Here is a 19,972-nt window from a genome sequence, read left to right on the forward strand (position 1 = left end):
TGTGGGTAATTTCCGTATCAAATTGTTCTAGTGTTCTATGATTTCTTTAGTTCTTTTTATTGCCAGATGTACAATGTTATGCCGGCTTTTCCTTTGATGGGACCGGAGAAATGTGTTACTAGATTACTAAAACGGCAATGCAAAGAAAAGACAATTAAAATTGTACAAGAGATATATTTGTTGTGTTACTATTATTGGGAGAAATTATGAGTTCAAATTTGAAGGAGAATGTATAATTTATCATTTTATTTGGATGGATTACGATCGTTTGTTTGGAAATTGGGCTTAATTTTTAATTTGTTGATTGTGTTGTAGTTGATCAAGTTTAATAATATCTCAATGAATTCTGATGAAAACAACATTTTCATTTACAACTTTAAAATTTCAGGTGTAAAGGGAGTGAGAGGGCTACAGTGTCATCTTGGTTTTAATTTTTAAGGGGTTTAATGTAGTTATAGGATAGTTATACTGTTGTCTTTCAAGATTTGATATAATCATATGTGAATTTTTTATGATTTAAGAAAATTTATTTAATATGTTTAAAACTAATAAATAGATCACTCAATTAATTAAAATTTATTAAATTTATTGATATTAACAAAAAAGTTAAATAAATAATTATATTTATACTCAATTGACATATTATAAATTAAATATGTTTTTAATAAAAATAATTTTTATAAATGTAATACCAAAAGAGAAAGAACAAAGACTGGAAAGACAAAACTTTGCACGGCAAAATTCTGCCCGTGCTTTGGTTGTTTAATGCCATCAAAACCATATTCTCGTGCTCGGGTCTCAAAACAGTCATAGTACCATTGCATCCCAGATCTAGTCGGACAGTCTTCTTGGCATGGGAAAAATGGAAGGAAACATAACCATTTTTCCAACACCATTATACATGCCTAAACTATGAATACCAGAGCCAAACTTTCTGAAATTTAAAGTGAAAAGGAGGAGCAAATACCTAGAGAATTGCTATGCAAGAATCTCTAAAGACATTCCATTCCAATTCCATTTATGTTCATAATTCAATCTTCACTTACAAGCATGAACCATCAGGAAAACATCAGCTGATTGTATTCCAGGACTATGATAGCAAAAACAATAGCTCGCATGATAACGAAACCCCGGTAAGCGAAATGATAACTTAACTTGTTTTCTCTATTTCTTCTGGATACAAGATTTGAGATTTTTCATCCACCGTAGGTACTCATTTTTATCCTTGTTCATCATATACCGATGCAAAAATTCAGCCAGCTTATCGTCTATACCCCTTTCCTCTAAGAAATCATAGAGGGAATCCTGTAGTTCATCATCTAGGGCCCTGCAAATCAGAGTAAAAATATTAAATGCTAGGGACACAACGATGTATTGAAAGGACCAGGGTACATCAGCACTGTAATTCAGCATATCAAAAGGAATGGATGAGGAACATACTTGAACTCGGGCCCCATGTAAGGCTGATCTTTTATTCCATCATGCCCACGCGTAAATACTTTGCGAATCTCAATGCTATCTGGCCATGCAGAGCAAACAAACTCCAATACATCAGTGTCTTCCCCCTTAAAGACATCAACTATCAAAGTAACATGAAGCTTCTCATCCTCTGTGTCGTCATCCTTTTTAACGGGAACAGATCCATCAAACATAGTCACTTCAATTTTGATCTCCTCGTTCTCTCCAAATTTCCTGCTTAATCGGATCCACTGTTCCCCAGGGCGTTCATCAACCATGAATGAATTGAATTCTGGCACAGGCTGTATGCATGGGCATGGTTAGGCATCCATCTCCAAAACTTCTGCTGAAGAAATGGTTTTGCTGAAGGAAGATAAAAGTGCAAAGTGGAAAAGCGAGCAAACTCGAAAGAAAAGCATATAAAACCCGAAAATATGTGACGAACTTTGTTCCCCAATAGCAGAAGTAAAGATCTACTTTTATATCAGAAAACATTGCGTACTATCTATAGATTCAGTACTTATACTCGTAAAAACTCACATTTTGCCCCTTCAACCTCTTAGATTATAGAATATCATATGTCCATCTTGTCCACTGCAGTCTGGTGCTCTGATCCACTAATTAACAAATTTCAGCTGTCATTCGCAACCAGCTACCCTTATCCTTGAATCACCCCCTCCCCACCCATCAACTCATCCGTGGAAAAACAAGGAGCAAAGAAAGTAACTCCCCACTTGTCATGTGCCCATTTTCTCTAAATTAATGTATCAGAAAGCTGTAGACTACTCAACACACGAATAATACTGAATAGAAGTAAAATATGCCATGAAAATCCTCAACTCGTAGAGGAATCAATTTCCTTTTGATTCATGGAGTATGCTTGATATCCGGCCTAATCCTAACTAATTAATTGTTTACTTTTATTTTGCCTGGCCCGTGTTTAATGACCAAGGCCCGCTACTACTAGTAATTAAATGGTGACAGCAAACCCACCTGTTGAGGTGGGTTTGTACTCACCATCTACATGGGCTCAAGTGATTATTTTTTGCTTGTTCTTATTGCCACCAGTTTTTTTTCATAACTTGTAGAAATCAGCCCCTTCGTCTTTTCTTAGAAATTTGTTGGTCATGGGTTTTAATGGGAGTGTAATTTTGATAATTGATAAATTGTCACTTATTTTTTTCCAAATAAATACTACAAGTAAGCATAAAATTACTTTAATCCCAAATTTAATCAATACAAGTAAACAAAGTATATAGTATGATAATTTTTTATAATTTTTATTTCATCCCACATTTAATCCATCATTAATCTATACTAACATAATCCCATCACTCGAAGTAAACAAGCACTAACAGAAGTAGATTTGCTTGTTTGCCTCAAGTCTCATCCAATTATACTAAATAAACCTACCAAATAGTAGACAAATAATATACTCAGACAGAAAAAACCAACCTATTCCTATCCACAAATTCACAACTAATTCACAAGAATAGCCCAAGAAAACATGACCTCGCTTCTAACAGTCTCCCATTCGGTTTCTGTTTTCGATTAAATTAACAAGCACATCGCGCTCAGAACTAACTATTCTCAAACTTCCCAACGCCCAAACGATTACCAAAACTAAACAAAGGGTCTACAGTATAAGCAGATAGCAACAAGAACAACAACAACAAGAGCTGACAAACAACATATACTGGTAATAAGTAAGTAAATAAATAATGCTTGTGAATACAGAAAACACACACACACACACGCACAAGTGCAACAATACCTCAGCTGGAGGCGAATGATCGAGCTCGTACTGGATTTCGTTTCGAATAAGGCGGAGAATATTGGCCTCGAACGCCGAGTTCCGCATCTCCGACACATAGTTTCTGGTTGAGGATTTGAGAAATTGATTGGTGGGTTCCGATTGCTGTCGAAGAAGGATCAGATTTCTCACAGCTCCTCGTAATCCTCGTACCAAACGATGAGCCATTTTGGCTGAATTGTTGCAGAAAATGTTCCTCAACGCGAAAATCTGATACGGGTTTAAGGAGGGTTTTGCTTTGCCCTTTCCGTTTTATTTTACACTGTTTCCTCTCCCTCTCTCTCTTTTTTTTTATTTATTTTATATATTTTCCTTATTTTGTACTTTCGGGTATTTGGGCTCAACTCCGGCCCGCTTCATGTCCCACTCTTAACTTTACCATTTTAATGAGAAAATTACCAAAGAAAAATAATTAAGTATAAAAATAATGTTTAAATATATTAGAATTACAAAATTATTTTATACATATTCTTAATAATTAAATCACATCGACAACCCATGAAGTTAAACCTAATTATACATATTCTTCCTGTCGTTTATAAAATTATAAAAGGGAAAGTTATTGTAATGTACCACGAGATACAAATAAGGAGTGTGTTTGTAATTACAATTATAATTTTAAAAAATATACTTATAATTTTGCAAAAAGTCTGAAATATTTGTGTAATTAGATATAACCTCAAAAGGTGTCAATATAATTTATCCTACTATATATCATATCATTTGTTATTGTTAGGAATTTATCCCAAAGTGATGAACCCTAAATAGATCGACAATTACAGAAATAATAATGGGTTTGTAAAACCCTTATACAATAATGAAATAACAAATCAACCATACAATATGAAAGCAATAATATTAGATGGCTCAGAAGCCAAACCCGGCAATCGAATGCCCAAGCTCTACCAATCGGCAACCCTCACGATTGTAAAAACCCACAAAGCCACCAAGACACAAAGACACTTAGACCCTCAAAGATTACTTAGGCTTCACTAAGAAATACACACAACACACTAAGTATTTTCACAAAGAAGATGATCTCACAAAGGATTCACAAAGAAGATTGTGGTTTCTCTTGTTCTTGTCCGTTCGGTTCTCGCTTATCAAATCAGAAGAGGAAGAAAAGATTTATAGTGGTGAGAAAATTAATGCAGGAGGCGGTGGAGTGATTCCCAAAGGCCATGGGAATTGGAATTGAGAGAAACAAGAATGAGAAGAAAGAGGAAGAAAACGATCGGGTGGAATGAGGGAGAAAAAGAGGGATTTTGGGTTAAGAAGAACATGGGTCGGGTTTTTGGGTCGGATCAACGGGTCATGGGTCGGTAGCAAGGTGGGCTGCCATCCAGTGAGAGCCCATGGTGAGTTGGGCCGTGGGCCAAAATTCAACAGTTATATCTAAATTTTAAAATGAATATAGTAAAAAAGTAAAATTCAGGTGAGCGGAGTTTTAGTGTTGAATTTCATCCAATTAGAATTTGATATTTTTTTATATTAAAGGAAAAAGATTTTGTTGGCAATAATAGCAAACAAGAGGTTGATTCCCATTAATGGAGGGCAGTGATGATGGGTGGAGTGTCAATCATTAAACAATGTACTATATGCTTTTTCTTCTTTTAACAATCTTGTACGACATTCCTTTCTTCTCCACTCCTCCACATGATTTTGTCTTGTGCAACTAATTATCAAATACTCAATTTTGTCTCCATAAATATGAATGAATGTTTATTTTTCAAATATTTATTTTTCTCATTTTATATTAATAATATATTCAAATCGATATTTGATTTCTGAATATATCAAATAATATAATGAATTTTATCTTTAAATACAAAAAAATCGACTACCCCTTTGTAAAATTACCCGAATTTTACGTTCTTTAATTGGAAATTTTAGATTAAAGCAAAAATATGAGTGAAATATGCAAGAATTAGTAGACCAAGTGAATGAAAATGTTGGAATAAGCCATAGAGTGTTATGGAAATGATAGGTTTTGCAAGTTAGTGAACTAAAAGAGATGAAAACGAGTGAATAATGCTTCTGAGTTGACAATCTTCAAGTTATCTTATTTAATTTTACATAAACCTCTATCTATAGGAGTTGAATGAGAAAATTTAAGAATTAATTGAGTATGATTTGGATGCTCCTGAATTATTTGAGAAGCCTAGTTTCATAGTATAATATTGATAAAATTATATGACATTTCATCCATATTTAATACAAATAAAAATATACTCTGCTACGTAGTAGGAAAGAGGAAATTAGTTACTTGTTGAGGACAACATGGCTTTGTTCCAAAACTTTATCTCCTAATGATGTATCATTCGAGGCGGAAAGGATGGTGGGCATATCAACTAAGCTAATTAGGCCAACAACTGGCTGAAAATCGGCTTGGACTAAATTAGTTTCCTAGCAAGTCTCAATTGGGCTTGAGGTGGCCTTTTGCTCTTCAGGTTTTGAACACTTTTGACCTGTTGATTTTATTTTAATTTGGTTGAATAATTTTATTGGGCTTTGAAAAATGAATACCCTATGTATCAATTTTGATATACTGTGATGATGTAATACGATTTTTACAAAAGTAAAGAAAAAGAAAAATTATAAGACTACCACTTTTGATATTATACGAGGAATTCATACTGATGTATGTGGTCCAAGGAAATCTGGTTTAATGATAAAAGGGCCCAATACCCCCCATAGTCAATTCAACAGCCTATGAAGGGGGTATACCACCACCTAAGATATTCAAAAATCTAGCCCAAGAATGTGGTCTAACAACCAGTGACGACCGGTCCAAAATCCATATTTAAATATTCCCCAAGGGCACACGTGGCATACACCTGGACCACTAAGTGTACCTCCTAGTCGGCATGGAAGACACGCGTCAAGGGCAGTTCCCTCAAAGACTCAAACTCCTGGATAAGGAGGACTCCCTGCAGATTATGAGTCCTCCTGGATGAAGGATCCCCTCAATATCGGGACTAACTTGCATTGACTAAATTAACAAAAGATAAGAATTGAGTATAGCTATCCTAACAACCTCTATCCATTCCGTCTAAGAATAGGATGCCCGTGCAGGCTCGTACTAGAGGAAGACACCCCAGTATAATACAGATTTGATCTCCAGACAGGGGTTACCTTCCAGACTTGAATTCTTGCTGTCAATTCTCGCTTTGCACTCTGAACATGATTTTCTCTTATAAATTCGTTCATCATACTTCAATTCTTAATTACGATTTATTTTTTACGCTTATTATCTCTTAAACACGGTATTAACTTGAGTATTGGAGTGCTAACGTGTTGTTTTGCAGGTTTCGTTCCTCATATTCTTTTATTTGTTGGCCCAAGTCAATACCAAAGTTCAAATTTATTGAACCCATGTTATTTTTACACACAACACATACCTTTCATCTAATTATCACCTTTTACATATTTATAAAAAGAAAAAAGAAAGATCTAAGGGATCATTGCTATAGACAATATCACTAATCCAAAATTTCAAGTAGTTAACTATACAAAGTAAAAATGAAAACAACGCTTTGTTTGGATATCAAACTGAATCAATTCTGAGTAGTTCATATGAATAATGATCTACTTAAAAAAGGGAAAAAAAATTCCATTCTCTTAAATTGCCCACTATTATAATGACCCCACTTCTGAAGTATCTGATCATTGAAAATAATCTTTTTTTTTTAATTAATACGGACTATCGTAACACATAATTTTTGTATACATATATATAATTTTTTACGTTTTAAAATATAAATATATCAATTAGGTAGTTAAATTTACAAAAAATTTTGAAAGTTGAATAAATTAATTTTCATATAAAAATAATTTTTGAATCACAAATAAAATAATATAGTCGTATCAAAACCATCACTTTAAATTGATAATATTTTTTTTAATAATAGTATATATAAACATAAAATAACAAAAACCCTTTATCCCAAGTTCCCAACCAAAAAAAAAAGGAAAAAAAGAGAGAGAGAGAGAGAGAGAAATAATAATCACAGATCATCATTCCATAGTAGTATTCCATGTAATTAATTAAATGGAGTGGTCCATTAGAACCACCACTACACTAATATTATACTACACAAAGAAACACACTCCCACTATGCTTCATAATGACCTTACGTTTCTTTCTCCTAGGACATTATTATTTTTTTCAAATTAACAAAATTAATTAATTAAACCCCACCAGCTCAGATCCCAACCCCTCACACTCTTCGCCCTTTTTCAGTAATTCCACCAAATTCTTGCCCCTATTTTTCCTCTCTCTCTCTCTACAAATCCCAGATTTTATATGCTTCAGCGTTCCGCCAAAAGTTGACACTGCGGCAACTGATATGCCGCCGCTCAGTTACTCTCTTGCCCCCCCCCCCCCTCAAATTTGAATTTTTTGAACTTCCTTGTTTTCTCATTTACAGCTTAGTGGTTATGGCTATGCATTAAAGGGTTGTGAAAAAATTATTTCTTTTCTTGTTTTTTTTTTTCTGTGAGAAATCTAGACCCGTTTGGCAGAATTTGATATTTCATTGATCTGTTGCAATGTTATGCTTGAAAAGTTCAATTGAAAAAGGGCGTGGATCAGTCCCTGTTCATCTCAATGTCTATGATCTTACCTCCATGAATGGCTATGCTTACTGGTTTGGACTTGGAGTCTACCATTCTGGCGTTCAAGGTGAGTACTATCAATCGAATCTTTCCTCCCTTTCATCCCATTTCTTGAATTCGAGTTTTTGATTCTTGGAAAAGTGGAATCAGAAGTTAAATAGATCTGTATGTGAGAATTCTGCTGCTGGATGAACATAAAAACCTCTCAAGATCTCACTGCCCCCATTTTCTTGATTGCTTTGAACAATGAGCCGTTGTTGAAATGGTAACGTTGCGACAGATAATCGAATGATGTAACGAACTGCATCCGTTTACTCCAATTTGACTGAACATTGAGTAGTCAAGATTGTGGTTTTTTGTTTTCTTGAAATATTTGAAATGGGATTTGTGGGCAGTTCATGGAGTGGAGTATGCATTTGGAGCTCATGAGCATCCGACCACAGGGATTTTTGAGGGGGAGCCAAAGCAGTGTGATGGGTTCACATTCAGGAAGTCGATTCTGATTGGGTGGACGGACATGACTCCTGGAGAGGTGAGAGGAGTGATGGAGGAGCTGGCGGAGAAATACAGGGGAGATACCTATAATCTCATCACCAAGAACTGCAACCATTTCTGCGACGATGCCTGCATTAAGCTCACCGGTAATCCCATCCCCAACTGGGTTAATCGCCTCGCCAGGATAGGTAATTGCTGCTTGCATTTGCATAGATATTTTTCTATCTTTGTTCTTTGCTAGCACAGTTTCAATCAATTTCAATGGTGTTTAAGTGGATTGGATTTCCTATTGCAATTTCGGCTGCATCTTCTATTCCGTTTCATATCTATGTATAAAAACTTTCCTTATATAAGATTGATGACGTTGTGTTTATACAGGTGGCGTGTTCATGTAGAATGAAATAGAAGATCCATGAATTGAATTAGAAAATCCAATCCAGTGTTTAAGTGTGTTTGTGAGGGTTAAACGCAACAGATTCCCTCTGAAAATAGTAATAGGCAAAAAGAAAAGAAATCCTTGGTGCAGGAAACAACGAACTTCTTTTTTTTTCTGGAATTTCGACAGTCGAGTTGCTATTTAACCATTTTATTCGTTTACGAGAATTTTGTGTCTATTAGTATTTTCATAGGAGGGTACATGCAATTACCCTGTGTGTGTGAATTGTTGGAACTATTTATGATCATTATGCTATTTTTTTAGCAAATTTTCAATTTTTATAGCCTTAGAATGTCCTAAAATAGGATTTTGTTTTCTAAAATAGAAATTTAATTTTCAAAAGGTACCCATAAAAGCCTCTATTTGAACCAGGTACCATTTACTTTCAACCACTATTATTTTCAAGATGATAGTATGGAATTATATAATTAAATTAGATAAGTCAATGTGGGATTGGGAAAATTTAATTGAAGGATTCTTACTCCCGTTGTGCTCGACTTATTGATAACCATTAGAGTACAGGAGTGAGGAGTTTCACCGTTAACTCGTCGTTCCAATGGCAAGAAATGAAACCATATGCAACACACTCAATGCATCTAAGAGTTCATACCATAGTTCCACCACTATTATTAAAGTTTAATTTTCCCTACCTCACAATTTGCTAATAGTTGTTTGTTGTCTAGGTTTGCTCTGCCACTGCATAATCCCAGTGAGCTTAAATGCCACAAAAGTTGGGCACCACAAGATTGAAGACAAGGCATGTGCAGCAGTGGAGAAGAAGCAGCTCAGGAGCCGCTCGCACCGGTACTCCTCTAACTCATCCACCGGTTCATCAACTTCTTCTTCTTGTTCTCCTCCGTTAGCAGCCACCATCGGCAGCCGTAGCAGAAGCCCCTTGCCGCCGTCTCCGCCTTTGATTCTTGATTCAGGTACAAAGTAGAGGTCTCAAGCGCTGATGATGATGGCAATTATTTTACAGAGGCTATAGTTCTTTTTTTTTTTTTTCGTAATCTTATAATGCTAACAGTTTGTTTCTGATAATGAGAAGCAGTTACTGGAAAGATCTGTACATGCACATTGGTATCAACTGATAATGGAATTTCCTGTGTTTTCTTTGTTCTGTATGTGGGTAATAATTTGACATAATGCCATTGTCAATATTCAGATCAGGTCTGGTTGAACCGAGCTACCAATCATATGGCAAGTGTTGAACTTTGCACCATCAATTATATGACAGATGTAATATATTTATCGTGTAATTAATGTAAATATTGACGGTATCATGGTCCCATAGATCCATTAAGCGTTTATTTAAGTGATTATTTTAGTTGGATAGCTAGAGAACTATGATTCTTATACCATATAATATATGAGTAGCATAATGATGTTATATTCAATGTCTTAGGTCCAAGAAGTTAGACAAGTTAGTTGGAATTGAAGACTTTCATTACATAACTAAAAGGATGAATTATATCAAATTTGTTTTAAATTTGACATAATTATGAATACTTTCTTATTGTTTGAAAAATTGCAGATTCCTCCCTAATACTTGATGAAATTATTTAATTTTGAATGAAGGTTTTGAATTGCCAGCTTTACCATTTGTTGTATTTAAAAAAAATGGACAAGATGAATGGAAAATTTGAAAATCTGTAAAAAAAGAGTATCCATTTAGTCCAAAAAAATAAAAAAAATTGTAAAATTATAATTTATACTTTACAAGGGTATTTTGGTCATTCAATCACAAAATTGATGGAAATTTAACTAAAATTAAAAAATTGGGCTAGTTGTTAGATAATTGATAAAATCAGGAGATATTAGTAATTTTTCAAATAACAAAGAAATATTTATAATTATGTCAAATTGTAGGAAAGTTGACTGCAATTTACCTAAATAAAATAATATAACAGCAAATTTCAGCAAAATGTGAGCTCTACTATCAATTTTCTTGTTACACTCATATGATGGGTTTAAATTTAGGCAGAAGGGTAGAAAGATAAAGTTAATTTTATCTGAGTCAACCATAGTTAGAAAATGAATCGAGGTGGATTACATATTGCATCAATATCAATAGATTGAGAAATATATATAGATTCGAATAATAAAGTTATAGTATAATATAAATTGATATTACAATATAAAATAAATACACATTATAATAAATTTAAATTAAATGAGATAAACACCATAATTTTTAATTTAATCACGAGACATCAGTCTTAACCTTTAAGTTAAGTCATTTGTTAAGGTGGAGATAACTAGATTGAGTAAAATTACTGTAAAATCCCTGATAATATACACCCAAAATCAGGAAAAGAAAATGTCAAAAGTAATTGCAAATACCAAAAACAAATTTCACTTCAAAGTATGTGAATTCTAATTGAAAGTAATCTGCTCTCGAAACTTCTTTGGACTTGCACAAATTTTAAAGCAACTTGGCTGCAAACTTTTGAAAAAAATTGTAAGTAATTCCTTATGATATGGAATACGTGTAAAATACCTTTTATGAAAAAAAAAATTAAATTACCTCCTAGTCGTTTTAAAAATGGGGGAGGGGATAAATGACTTTATTTTAGAAAAGACAAGCAGGTATTTTTTATTTTATTTTTTCAGAATGGTAATATATTCATTTATAATATTATAAGGGTAAATTGTATTAAATCCAAAAACTTTATGATATTTTTAGTGCAGATTTACCTCAAAAAGAGTATCGATATAGAGATTCCTCCAGATTAGCGCTTGTAACATCGAAATCTGTATGGACAAAGTTGAAGAGATTATAATAAAATTTTAAAACTATATAGTGAAGAAAAATTGAACAAAGTATTGTATGGACACAGTTCATCATATTCCCAGCCTTTAAAAACATGTTTTCTTCTAACAACTCATAGCTCCAATCATTGCACTTTTTCTGTTTACCAACCACTGGTTTTATTTTGCCTCCAATACTGTTGTTTTTAGCATGTCCAAAGTCCAAAAAGATACCTGCAACAAGCCCCACTTTCATCTACCACCATCACCAAATCTCTACATGGTTAACTTAGTTGGTAAGTACGAATCAGTCAGAAGAATGAGGTTTGATTTGGGTCAATTTTAATTATTCATACAAGCGATTTATGATCTCCGACTAATGTTCTAGCTCTTGTGAACGGTGTCAAAATTATCCAATCTTTTCTCAGTACAAAAGTAATAAATAAGCATTTTCATTAGCTAAACTATCAGACTTTATCCAGAGTCTTAGTAAGTAATGCATATAAATGATAGACATCCTCTGATTGAGGCACAAAAAGCTATTTTATAGGGTTTTTCCCTATTGTGAGTATTAAGCTATGACTGCTTAGAAGTTAAGAGAAATGAAATCAATGAAATAATTAATTGAGATTATTACTAAAACCAGAAATCTTTGGAACTGCTCAATTATTGATACTGTCCAAAGTAACTGGAAATATAGTTACAGAGACGGTGACCATATATACATCAGATAAATATGCTACACCAGACAACTACTGGGAATTTGGTACACAATCACACCAGAAAACAAAAGGATTAAGATTTCATGTGGGGATTTTTATAATCAACAAAAAGAATCTTACAATATAGATTTGGGGGGGAAGAAAAACTAGTCTACAAACAGGGCACTCAACTTTCTATCTCAAATCCATCAAGAAGAAAAATTCTGCAAAACAATGAAATATCCAAGATACTCGAATGTGAGCACCAAAAAAACATACGCCGCAGTTCAGATCCATATAACAGCATTCCGCAATTACAAAACTCTATCAGAAGAAGGCGTGTGTGGGAAAATGGATTACTGTGCTATCTCTGAAAGATAACATGTAAAAAGTGAGACAGCATCCTGCAAATGGTATGACCGGAGGTCCTCGGGCATAGGCCCACGGAAAACAGTGTCAAAGCAGTTTAGCTGAGCCTCGCCTGTTGAACCTTCACCGCTGTCGGAAAGAAGCAGACTACAGATCTCTTCTGCCATCTTTGAGTACACGACTCTGAGATATGAGTATATTAGAATGGATATATACCAACTTGAATGGGATCAATCAAGAAGTGAACAAGGTAAACCAAAACGAAAGCTGGATCTTTTGGATATCAGATAACATATTATGGTTGAACCGTGGAATTTTTAAAAAATAAAACTACAGCAAAGATGACGCCAGTACACTACTCATTCATCAACTGAACAAGTAAATAGCACACATGCAAGCATAAAAAGAGTCGTCAAGCGAGCAATTAAAGCTACTTCTTCAGAACTAGAGCAACAACAAAAAAACTTCATTAAATCATATTGATTTATTAAGTAGAAGACAAAGACTATTTGACAAACAACCCTATAAATTATTAACCATGACACAGGTGTACAAACAAGCTAAATGTTAATTGTTCTAAAGTTGAAACAAATAATTAGGGCAAAGCAATTCCAAACAAATCAAAAGACGTACTGAAATGATATCAGAGCCAAACTTTGAACCTGCAGGTGCTTATAGGTTTACATCGTAGGAATAAATATCAATACCTTGCATCAACTGATAATTTGCTGCTCCAAACTGCCAAAGACTTGTTTAGGCAACCAATAAAGTCTGAACAAGCATCATTTTTGTTCTCAAGAGTGTCCTGCAAAAAATATGATCAGCTGCCTAGAAATTATTGAAGAATGTCTACTGAATATTATAATAGATGGGAATTTATAATGCTCTTTGTTGCCTTTCAAAGTTATCATTGATATTCTGTTCTCAGATAAACAAAAGGACTGTTGGCATTTGGTAACCCTATAATATTTTAAGAATCGAGTAGAAGAAAATCATTGAGACTGCTAATCTAGCAATAGTAGGTCAATGAAACCAGCTTCATCGAACTTAAGATAACATCCCTTAACTAACTCCTTATTCATCTAAATTTTGTGAAAAGTGGATTAACAGTTAATACTTGGAAGATGACAGCGGCAAAGATTATTATGTGAAAAGTCAGCTAGCTCTTAGAACAATGTGAAGTATTCTCAAACAAAAATGTGTCGGACTGATATGATATGCAAATGAAGAGCATTCAGTTTGAGCTCAATGGGCTCCCAAAAGTAACAAATCAAATACACTCTCAATAATGAGGCACAACTAATTCTGAAGCTAAGAGAACACAAATTTATACCAGTTCAGTCATGGTGTTGCTGTCTTCCTGCATGGAACTTCTTAATAAATAAAATGAAATATAAATTCCCGCACCAAGGTCCCAATCTTCAATTTCTGACTTATAGTCCTCCATTGAAGTTGCAAGCCTCCATATCTCTGAATGTTTTCCTGCCAGATATTAATCAAAATCACTATCTTTTTGTCCTAAAGGTGGAACCAGGAGTATAGTGATGCAAACAGAAATAACATTCTGAGGTAATGAAATATATTTCTGGACATGCAAATTTACTCTAACAACTATCTGTAGAGCACTTAAATACAGGCAGATTATTGCCACCTAGAAGGCAGTCTGCACCTAATGTGCCAACATCAACAAATATGCATAGTCAGTGCAGCCAACAGAACCAGGCACTATTGCAAACTGTTCCAAATCAAAGTTCCAAAACCTAAAGAATCAGAACAGTAAAATTCAACTTTCACTCATAAACCACTGTATCAATGCATATGTGATTCTCTATAGAGCAGATCCACTTTGGAGATGGGAAAATAACCCTATTATACACAATATATATACACACACATATATAAAAGCTTAGCATGTTCCTCCAGAAACTCATTCAATAATAAATTAGCAGACGGTTCTACTAACAAAAGCATGTTAGAATGTCTCATGTTAATATTACTCCAACATTGCTCTAATTTTACTGGAAATAGTTTCAGTAAACATGGTGTTCGAGGGAGATAGGTACATATTTGTTCAAGATATATTGCTTCAATAAGACTTGAGGCAGGTATTGGACATTCCTGAGCCTGAATTCAAAATGGTCATATCACACTTTTGGGTGGTGAATTGTGGAGAGACACTTTGATTCTCCTCCACTGTTCTTTATTACAATTAGATCTTATTGTCAAAAACAAATGATAATAGAAATTCTATGACAGATGTCAACTTTCACATTTGTGATCTTCAGAATTTCCAGCTGCCTGGAAATCAATTTCTCCCAAACAAACAGTGGTACAAGGAGAGTATCTCTACAGTAAACAGCAATTAAATAGAACCATACGGATCAATGAGAGACAACTGCATGTACACAGTAAGATCAATATGCCCCAAAAAGGATTCGATAAGCTCTCTACCTGACAAAAACAGAGAATGAGCAACTGAAATCATGAATATCGAGTGGGCTCTCTGCCAGTTTCCACATTCAAGAAAGTGATCCAAAGCTTTTGAGAGGTCACCAATGTAACTGAAATATATTGCCTGCACGTTGGAGGGAAAAAGAGGGGGGGGGGGGGGGAATGAGAAACCCATGAGTAAGAATTCCGGAGCAATAATCATCAGTAGAAGCAAAACACCATAATGCTGGCACATCATAGTTTCAACAGCAAAAGTAAGTTCATGCAGGCCACATTCCAAGTGTCATTATTTATGTAATGCAAATATGCAGTCTCAAAAGACACTGGAAACATAAAAGAAAGGAACTCAAGAAACATTATCATAGATGGCTTCATGCAAAGAAATAACTGCTTCAAGGAACCAACTCACCAAAGCTTCATGCAACCATGCCGAAGGAATGCCTAGATTTTCAATGAACTCCCATTGTGATTCCTGAGTACTCCAAACTTCACAATATTGGAAGAGGATTTCCCTTATAACAGCAGTTTGCAGATAAGGATAATCTTCACGATGTGGCATATGAAGCACCACATAGATGGCCCAATGACATTGCCCAAGACAGAGCAACTGCGAAACAAATGCCATGTCCAAAACATGAAGATCATTAGAACTGAAAGTGCCAATGGCCTCTAAAACTGCACGCTGATGCCATATCATGTGATAGTCAAGTGGATCATTTGTTGAGGCAAAGGCACTGAACATGGTCTTCAAAGCTCCAAAGTCATTTTCTTGTCTGGCATGGAGAAGCATAAGATAATAAGCAAGGTCAAAATGATTGTTAACAACCCAATTGCTCGCATCTTCTATTGGCCCTTCATCAATGTAAACTGGAACGGGATATGGAGCATTTCCCTCATTAAGAAGCTTCTGATAGGTGTTAAAGACAACAGGCAATGAAATGTCAGGTGGAAGCTGATACCACATTAACAGTCCTAAGAACCTCTTCCAGTCAATTTTTACACCCTGTAAGGCTCTATGAATGTTGCCAGCAAGTAATTCAAGAAGCCTGACCCTATCCTCCTCAATAAAACTAAAATCCAGTCCATCTTTCCTCCAAAGATCAAGCTGATGAGCGATATCAGCACGATTTGCTGGGGATCCACCAGCCTCACTCAAAAGACAAGATAGTCTTACATCCCCTCTAGAAGCAGCTAGTTCCACAGCAGCATCCAGCTGCCGACCAGTGAGAAGCAACAATATATGTTCTAAATCACTTGACTCATCTAGTGAACTAACTTCCTCTTGCACACGATGGTAAACACTCTCTTGCAGCCAATAACTGAATTCTGCTCGCCTAATAAGTGGAAGTGCTTCCTGGTCAACATCTGGACAACTTTCCCTCCCATCTGGTATCATATCCTCCTCCTCATCTTCCACAGGCTTCACTTGCCCACCCATTTTCCTCGAGGAAAAGAGAACCTTAATTAATTCCCAAACCAGTACTTGGTGCATCAACAAAATACGAGAAGCAGGTGACAAAGTAGGTACCTCTAGTTGCCTCTCAATGATGTCTATGTATCTCCGACAAATATCAGGAAGAGTCAGGCGATTACAGACAAGCTTTTGAAGCTTCAATCCAAAGGTTCCCAGTTCAAGTTTTTTTGTTTCATGATCTAAATCCTTGTGAAGATTGAGGGGAGAGCTGAAACATAAATCAGTGAGTTCCGCCCTAACTTTATTGCTTTCATCTCTTGTCACTTTGTCAATCGCCACCTTTTCAACATTGATCACAGAGGATAATACAATTCCAGAATCAGCACTACCAACAGGCATTCCAGAATGAACAAGCATACCGTTCGGGCCCCATCCTACTCGAAAAGATCTACCCATGAACAATGCTGCATCAACTATATTACGTGAATGACTTCCAGTTAGTGGTGTTTTGTCCTTAAGGTCCAGCAGAAACCCTTCAGATTTTGGAGCTGTTAGATGCAAACCTTTATTTTGTTGAGCCATCAAAATGGCTCCAGGGGAGTTAGAGCTGAAACTTCCAGGATGATATTCTATCAAAGCTAATGGAGTCTTGCGAATATGAGGGGTATTCATCTTGCGAACTGTCTTTCTAGAGGAATGATGTAATGGAGATTTAGAAGATTCTTTGGCAAAAGGTGGACTGTCATGTGAAAGCATGCCGCTGAGATCCTCTACCTCATCTTCCTTGGCAGAAAACAACAACATCCTCAAATCTTTCATCCTCACAGGATCAAGACCAAGATGAGCAGGAAGAGAATGTGAAAGTAGAGTCCCATTCACTGAAACAGTTTCTTCATCAACATCTGATGCCTCACTACAATTCATGCCTGCAGGCTCTTGAACTTCCGCAGACACGTCATCCATCGGAATATCCTCTTCATCTTCTTCACCCAGGCCAAATCTGCTAAAATGCTGCACCAAAAATTTCCATTCACCTTGAATTGGATCAAATGAAAGAAATTCTGCCCCTTGACTCTCTGTCTTGCACTTCAACTTACCCACAATTTCTCTCAAGTGATCCTCAGTCAAATTATTCAAGGATTTTGCCTTAAGTAGTAAGGTGACTTCAGCTGGCTTGTTAAGACCCTGGCCAACTAAGGGCTTGGAACTGTCATCTTCATATACGACAACTTCACATCTATTGAACTTGACGATACTCTCCAAATCCAAGCATCTAACGTCTGTCTCCCCAGTAAACTTTACATGTCCATATCCAACCCTTCCAACAACAAAATCTTGGACTCTGCTGCAATAACCAGGATTCATAAACTCTCGAATAGCCAACTCGCTTAAGCAAGGTTTTGTATAGTAATCAGAAGATCGTACTGTTGGTAAAGAATTTTCAACTTCAGGCAACAACTGCCATGAAAGAGCAGTGTCTGCACTACCCATAGAAATTTTTCTTCTTTTGGACTGAGACAGAGGAACAGGAATGGGTTTTATTATCCCTACATCGACTTCCATACTTGACTTAGAATAACTTCAACTAAGGAGCCCGCAGTCCTCCAAAGTATGTCCAAAGCCACTGATAACAGCACATATATTCAAATTAGCATGAGAAAGACACAATCAACATATAGAACCAGATACCAATTGGCAAAGCCAAAAATCTTTTACGAAAACCCTGTTCTATCTAAAATATTGGCAAAATGAGTTCATTGAACTGAAACACCTGGAAACTATTTGTTCAAAAACATAATTGCTAACCAATTCACAACTGTATCATACATTTGAGCAATCTTTAAAAGAAATCAACACAGATAAAGAGATGTACTTAAATCAGAGAGCAAAGAAGCAACTACAGCGTTCAAAACAATAAAAGAATTGAACTTCAACCTAAAAGATTCAGCTCATTCAGTCTTCTAAAAACCCTAGAATCACGAGATACACGATCCCTACCATTGCATTTATGCCTTAAAGAATTCACAATATAGTAATGCGTTAAAGCGCAAAAACCCTAACAAATTTTGAACTGATATTTTAGGAAAATAATCACAACCGACGAAAACTCAACCTTTTAATTGAGTTATGATCACCCGGAGCTCCGTCTTCACTCAGCTGCAAATGAAGCAGAGAGCAAGACTAGGCGGGAGTGAGGCATAAGGGTTTTGGGCTTTGAAGTTGCAGAGAAACAAATGGACTAAAACTTTGGGGTTGTTTGGATGGCTCGCTAAAATTTTAAATACGTAATTTCCCCTTCACTTTAGAACACGTTGGTATAGTGCTTAAATAGAAGGATAAATTACATTTGAGCCCCTGATTAGATCCAAATACACAAACAACTTCTATTTTTTATAAAACTATACATATACCTCCTATATAGTGTTAGTGTAAAATTTTTCAGGAGTATTTGTGTAATTTTTTCTCTCTAAATAAAGGGTGTAGTTATAATTATAATATAATTTTAAATGGTTTATTTGTAATTTTACAAAAAATATAAAGTATATCTGTATTGGGTATAGACCTAATAAAACTAGTAATTAATTCATACCCGAAGTGTGGGTAGAATTTTAAATTTTTATTATATTTATTTAATTTAATAAAACAAAAAAGAATTAGTAATTGGTCAAATTTTATAAAATAAATTAACGTTGAGCGGACACAAATAAAAATTTATTGATATAATTAATTAACTAAATGATGGTTATTTGTGGAAAAAATAAATAAAAGTAAGGTTGTTTTAGTCAAATCACATATTGTCTGCCAAAAGTAGTTTTTATTGTGCTTTGAGCCTTAATATATAGTATAAATTTTTAAAAACAACGGCAGCCAACTACATAGTTTATCGAGATGTCGCTATTGGCTACTTCTCGTATCATATTTTATGTAATGTGTCGATGTTATATTATGTAAAATTAATATATATATATATATTCTCTTTTAGAATTTCAAGAATAACAATGCATATGATGCACGTGTCGAGGTGACACCATTGTACAACATCTAAATAAAATTAAAAAAAAATTATTAGGTCCTTACGAATTACATGTATTCATTTTTTGTTTTGACAATTGTACAAAAAATAATTAATACTTTGTACTTTTCCTAAACGGTAAATTTGAAATCATTTTAAACTCTCATTTTGAATCAGATAAAACTGGAGTTTTTTCTTTATAAATATAATATAAAGGGATTTTGTACTATTTTTTTAAAATATAGGGGGTGTTATGCAATTTACCTATTTATTTTATCAACCTACCTACGGGAATAACGGGCTTGGCCCACAATGGGAACGCAAGCATGGCCCATGGGCTTTATTCCCACCTTTCATATTATACCAATGAAATATGGTGCGACTTCACTAACAGGGCACAAAATGTAATTAGTCTTTAACCTTTATTATTATTATTATTATTTTGGTTATTTAC

The 19,972-nt window shown here is 34.9% G+C and overlaps 3 protein-coding genes across 3 annotated transcripts; 1 reads left to right on the plus strand and 2 right to left on the minus strand.

The window, feature by feature from the left end:
* Positions 1–981: 981 nt before the first annotated feature.
* Positions 982–3,568, minus strand: LOC105158326 (Mitochondrial glycoprotein family protein). Its single transcript, XM_011075049.3, has 3 exons — positions 3,233–3,568; positions 1,441–1,760; positions 982–1,327 (listed from the first exon to the last, which is right to left on the minus strand). The coding sequence occupies exons 1-3, from the start codon at positions 3,437–3,439 to the stop codon at positions 1,165–1,167; spliced, it is 690 nt and encodes a 229-aa protein (XP_011073351.1). The 5' UTR covers positions 3,440–3,568; the 3' UTR covers positions 982–1,164.
* A 3,931-nt stretch (positions 3,569–7,499) lies between these two features.
* LOC105158328 (PPPDE putative thiol peptidase family protein) lies at positions 7,500–9,939 on the plus strand. The gene is made up of 3 exons (XM_011075052.3): positions 7,500–7,955; positions 8,284–8,571; positions 9,503–9,939. The coding sequence occupies exons 1-3, from the start codon at positions 7,823–7,825 to the stop codon at positions 9,757–9,759; spliced, it is 678 nt and encodes a 225-aa protein (XP_011073354.1). The 5' UTR covers positions 7,500–7,822; the 3' UTR covers positions 9,760–9,939.
* A 2,426-nt stretch (positions 9,940–12,365) lies between these two features.
* On the minus strand, positions 12,366–18,790 carry SAR3 (SUPPRESSOR OF AUXIN RESISTANCE 3). The gene is made up of 6 exons (XM_011075053.2): positions 18,619–18,790; positions 15,501–18,129; positions 15,092–15,215; positions 13,974–14,122; positions 13,348–13,445; positions 12,366–12,823 (listed from the first exon to the last, which is right to left on the minus strand). Exons 2-6 carry the CDS (start codon positions 18,066–18,068, stop codon positions 12,628–12,630), a joined length of 3,135 nt encoding a protein of 1,044 aa, XP_011073355.1. The 5' UTR covers positions 18,069–18,129; positions 18,619–18,790; the 3' UTR covers positions 12,366–12,627.
* Positions 18,791–19,972: the final 1,182 nt, after the last annotated feature.

Source organism: Sesamum indicum, linkage group LG3, assembly GCF_026168435.1.
Source record: "Sesamum indicum cultivar Baizhima isolate 11 linkage group LG3, ASM2616843v1, whole genome shotgun sequence".
Classification (NCBI taxonomy): Eukaryota; Viridiplantae; Streptophyta; class Magnoliopsida; order Lamiales; family Pedaliaceae; genus Sesamum; species Sesamum indicum.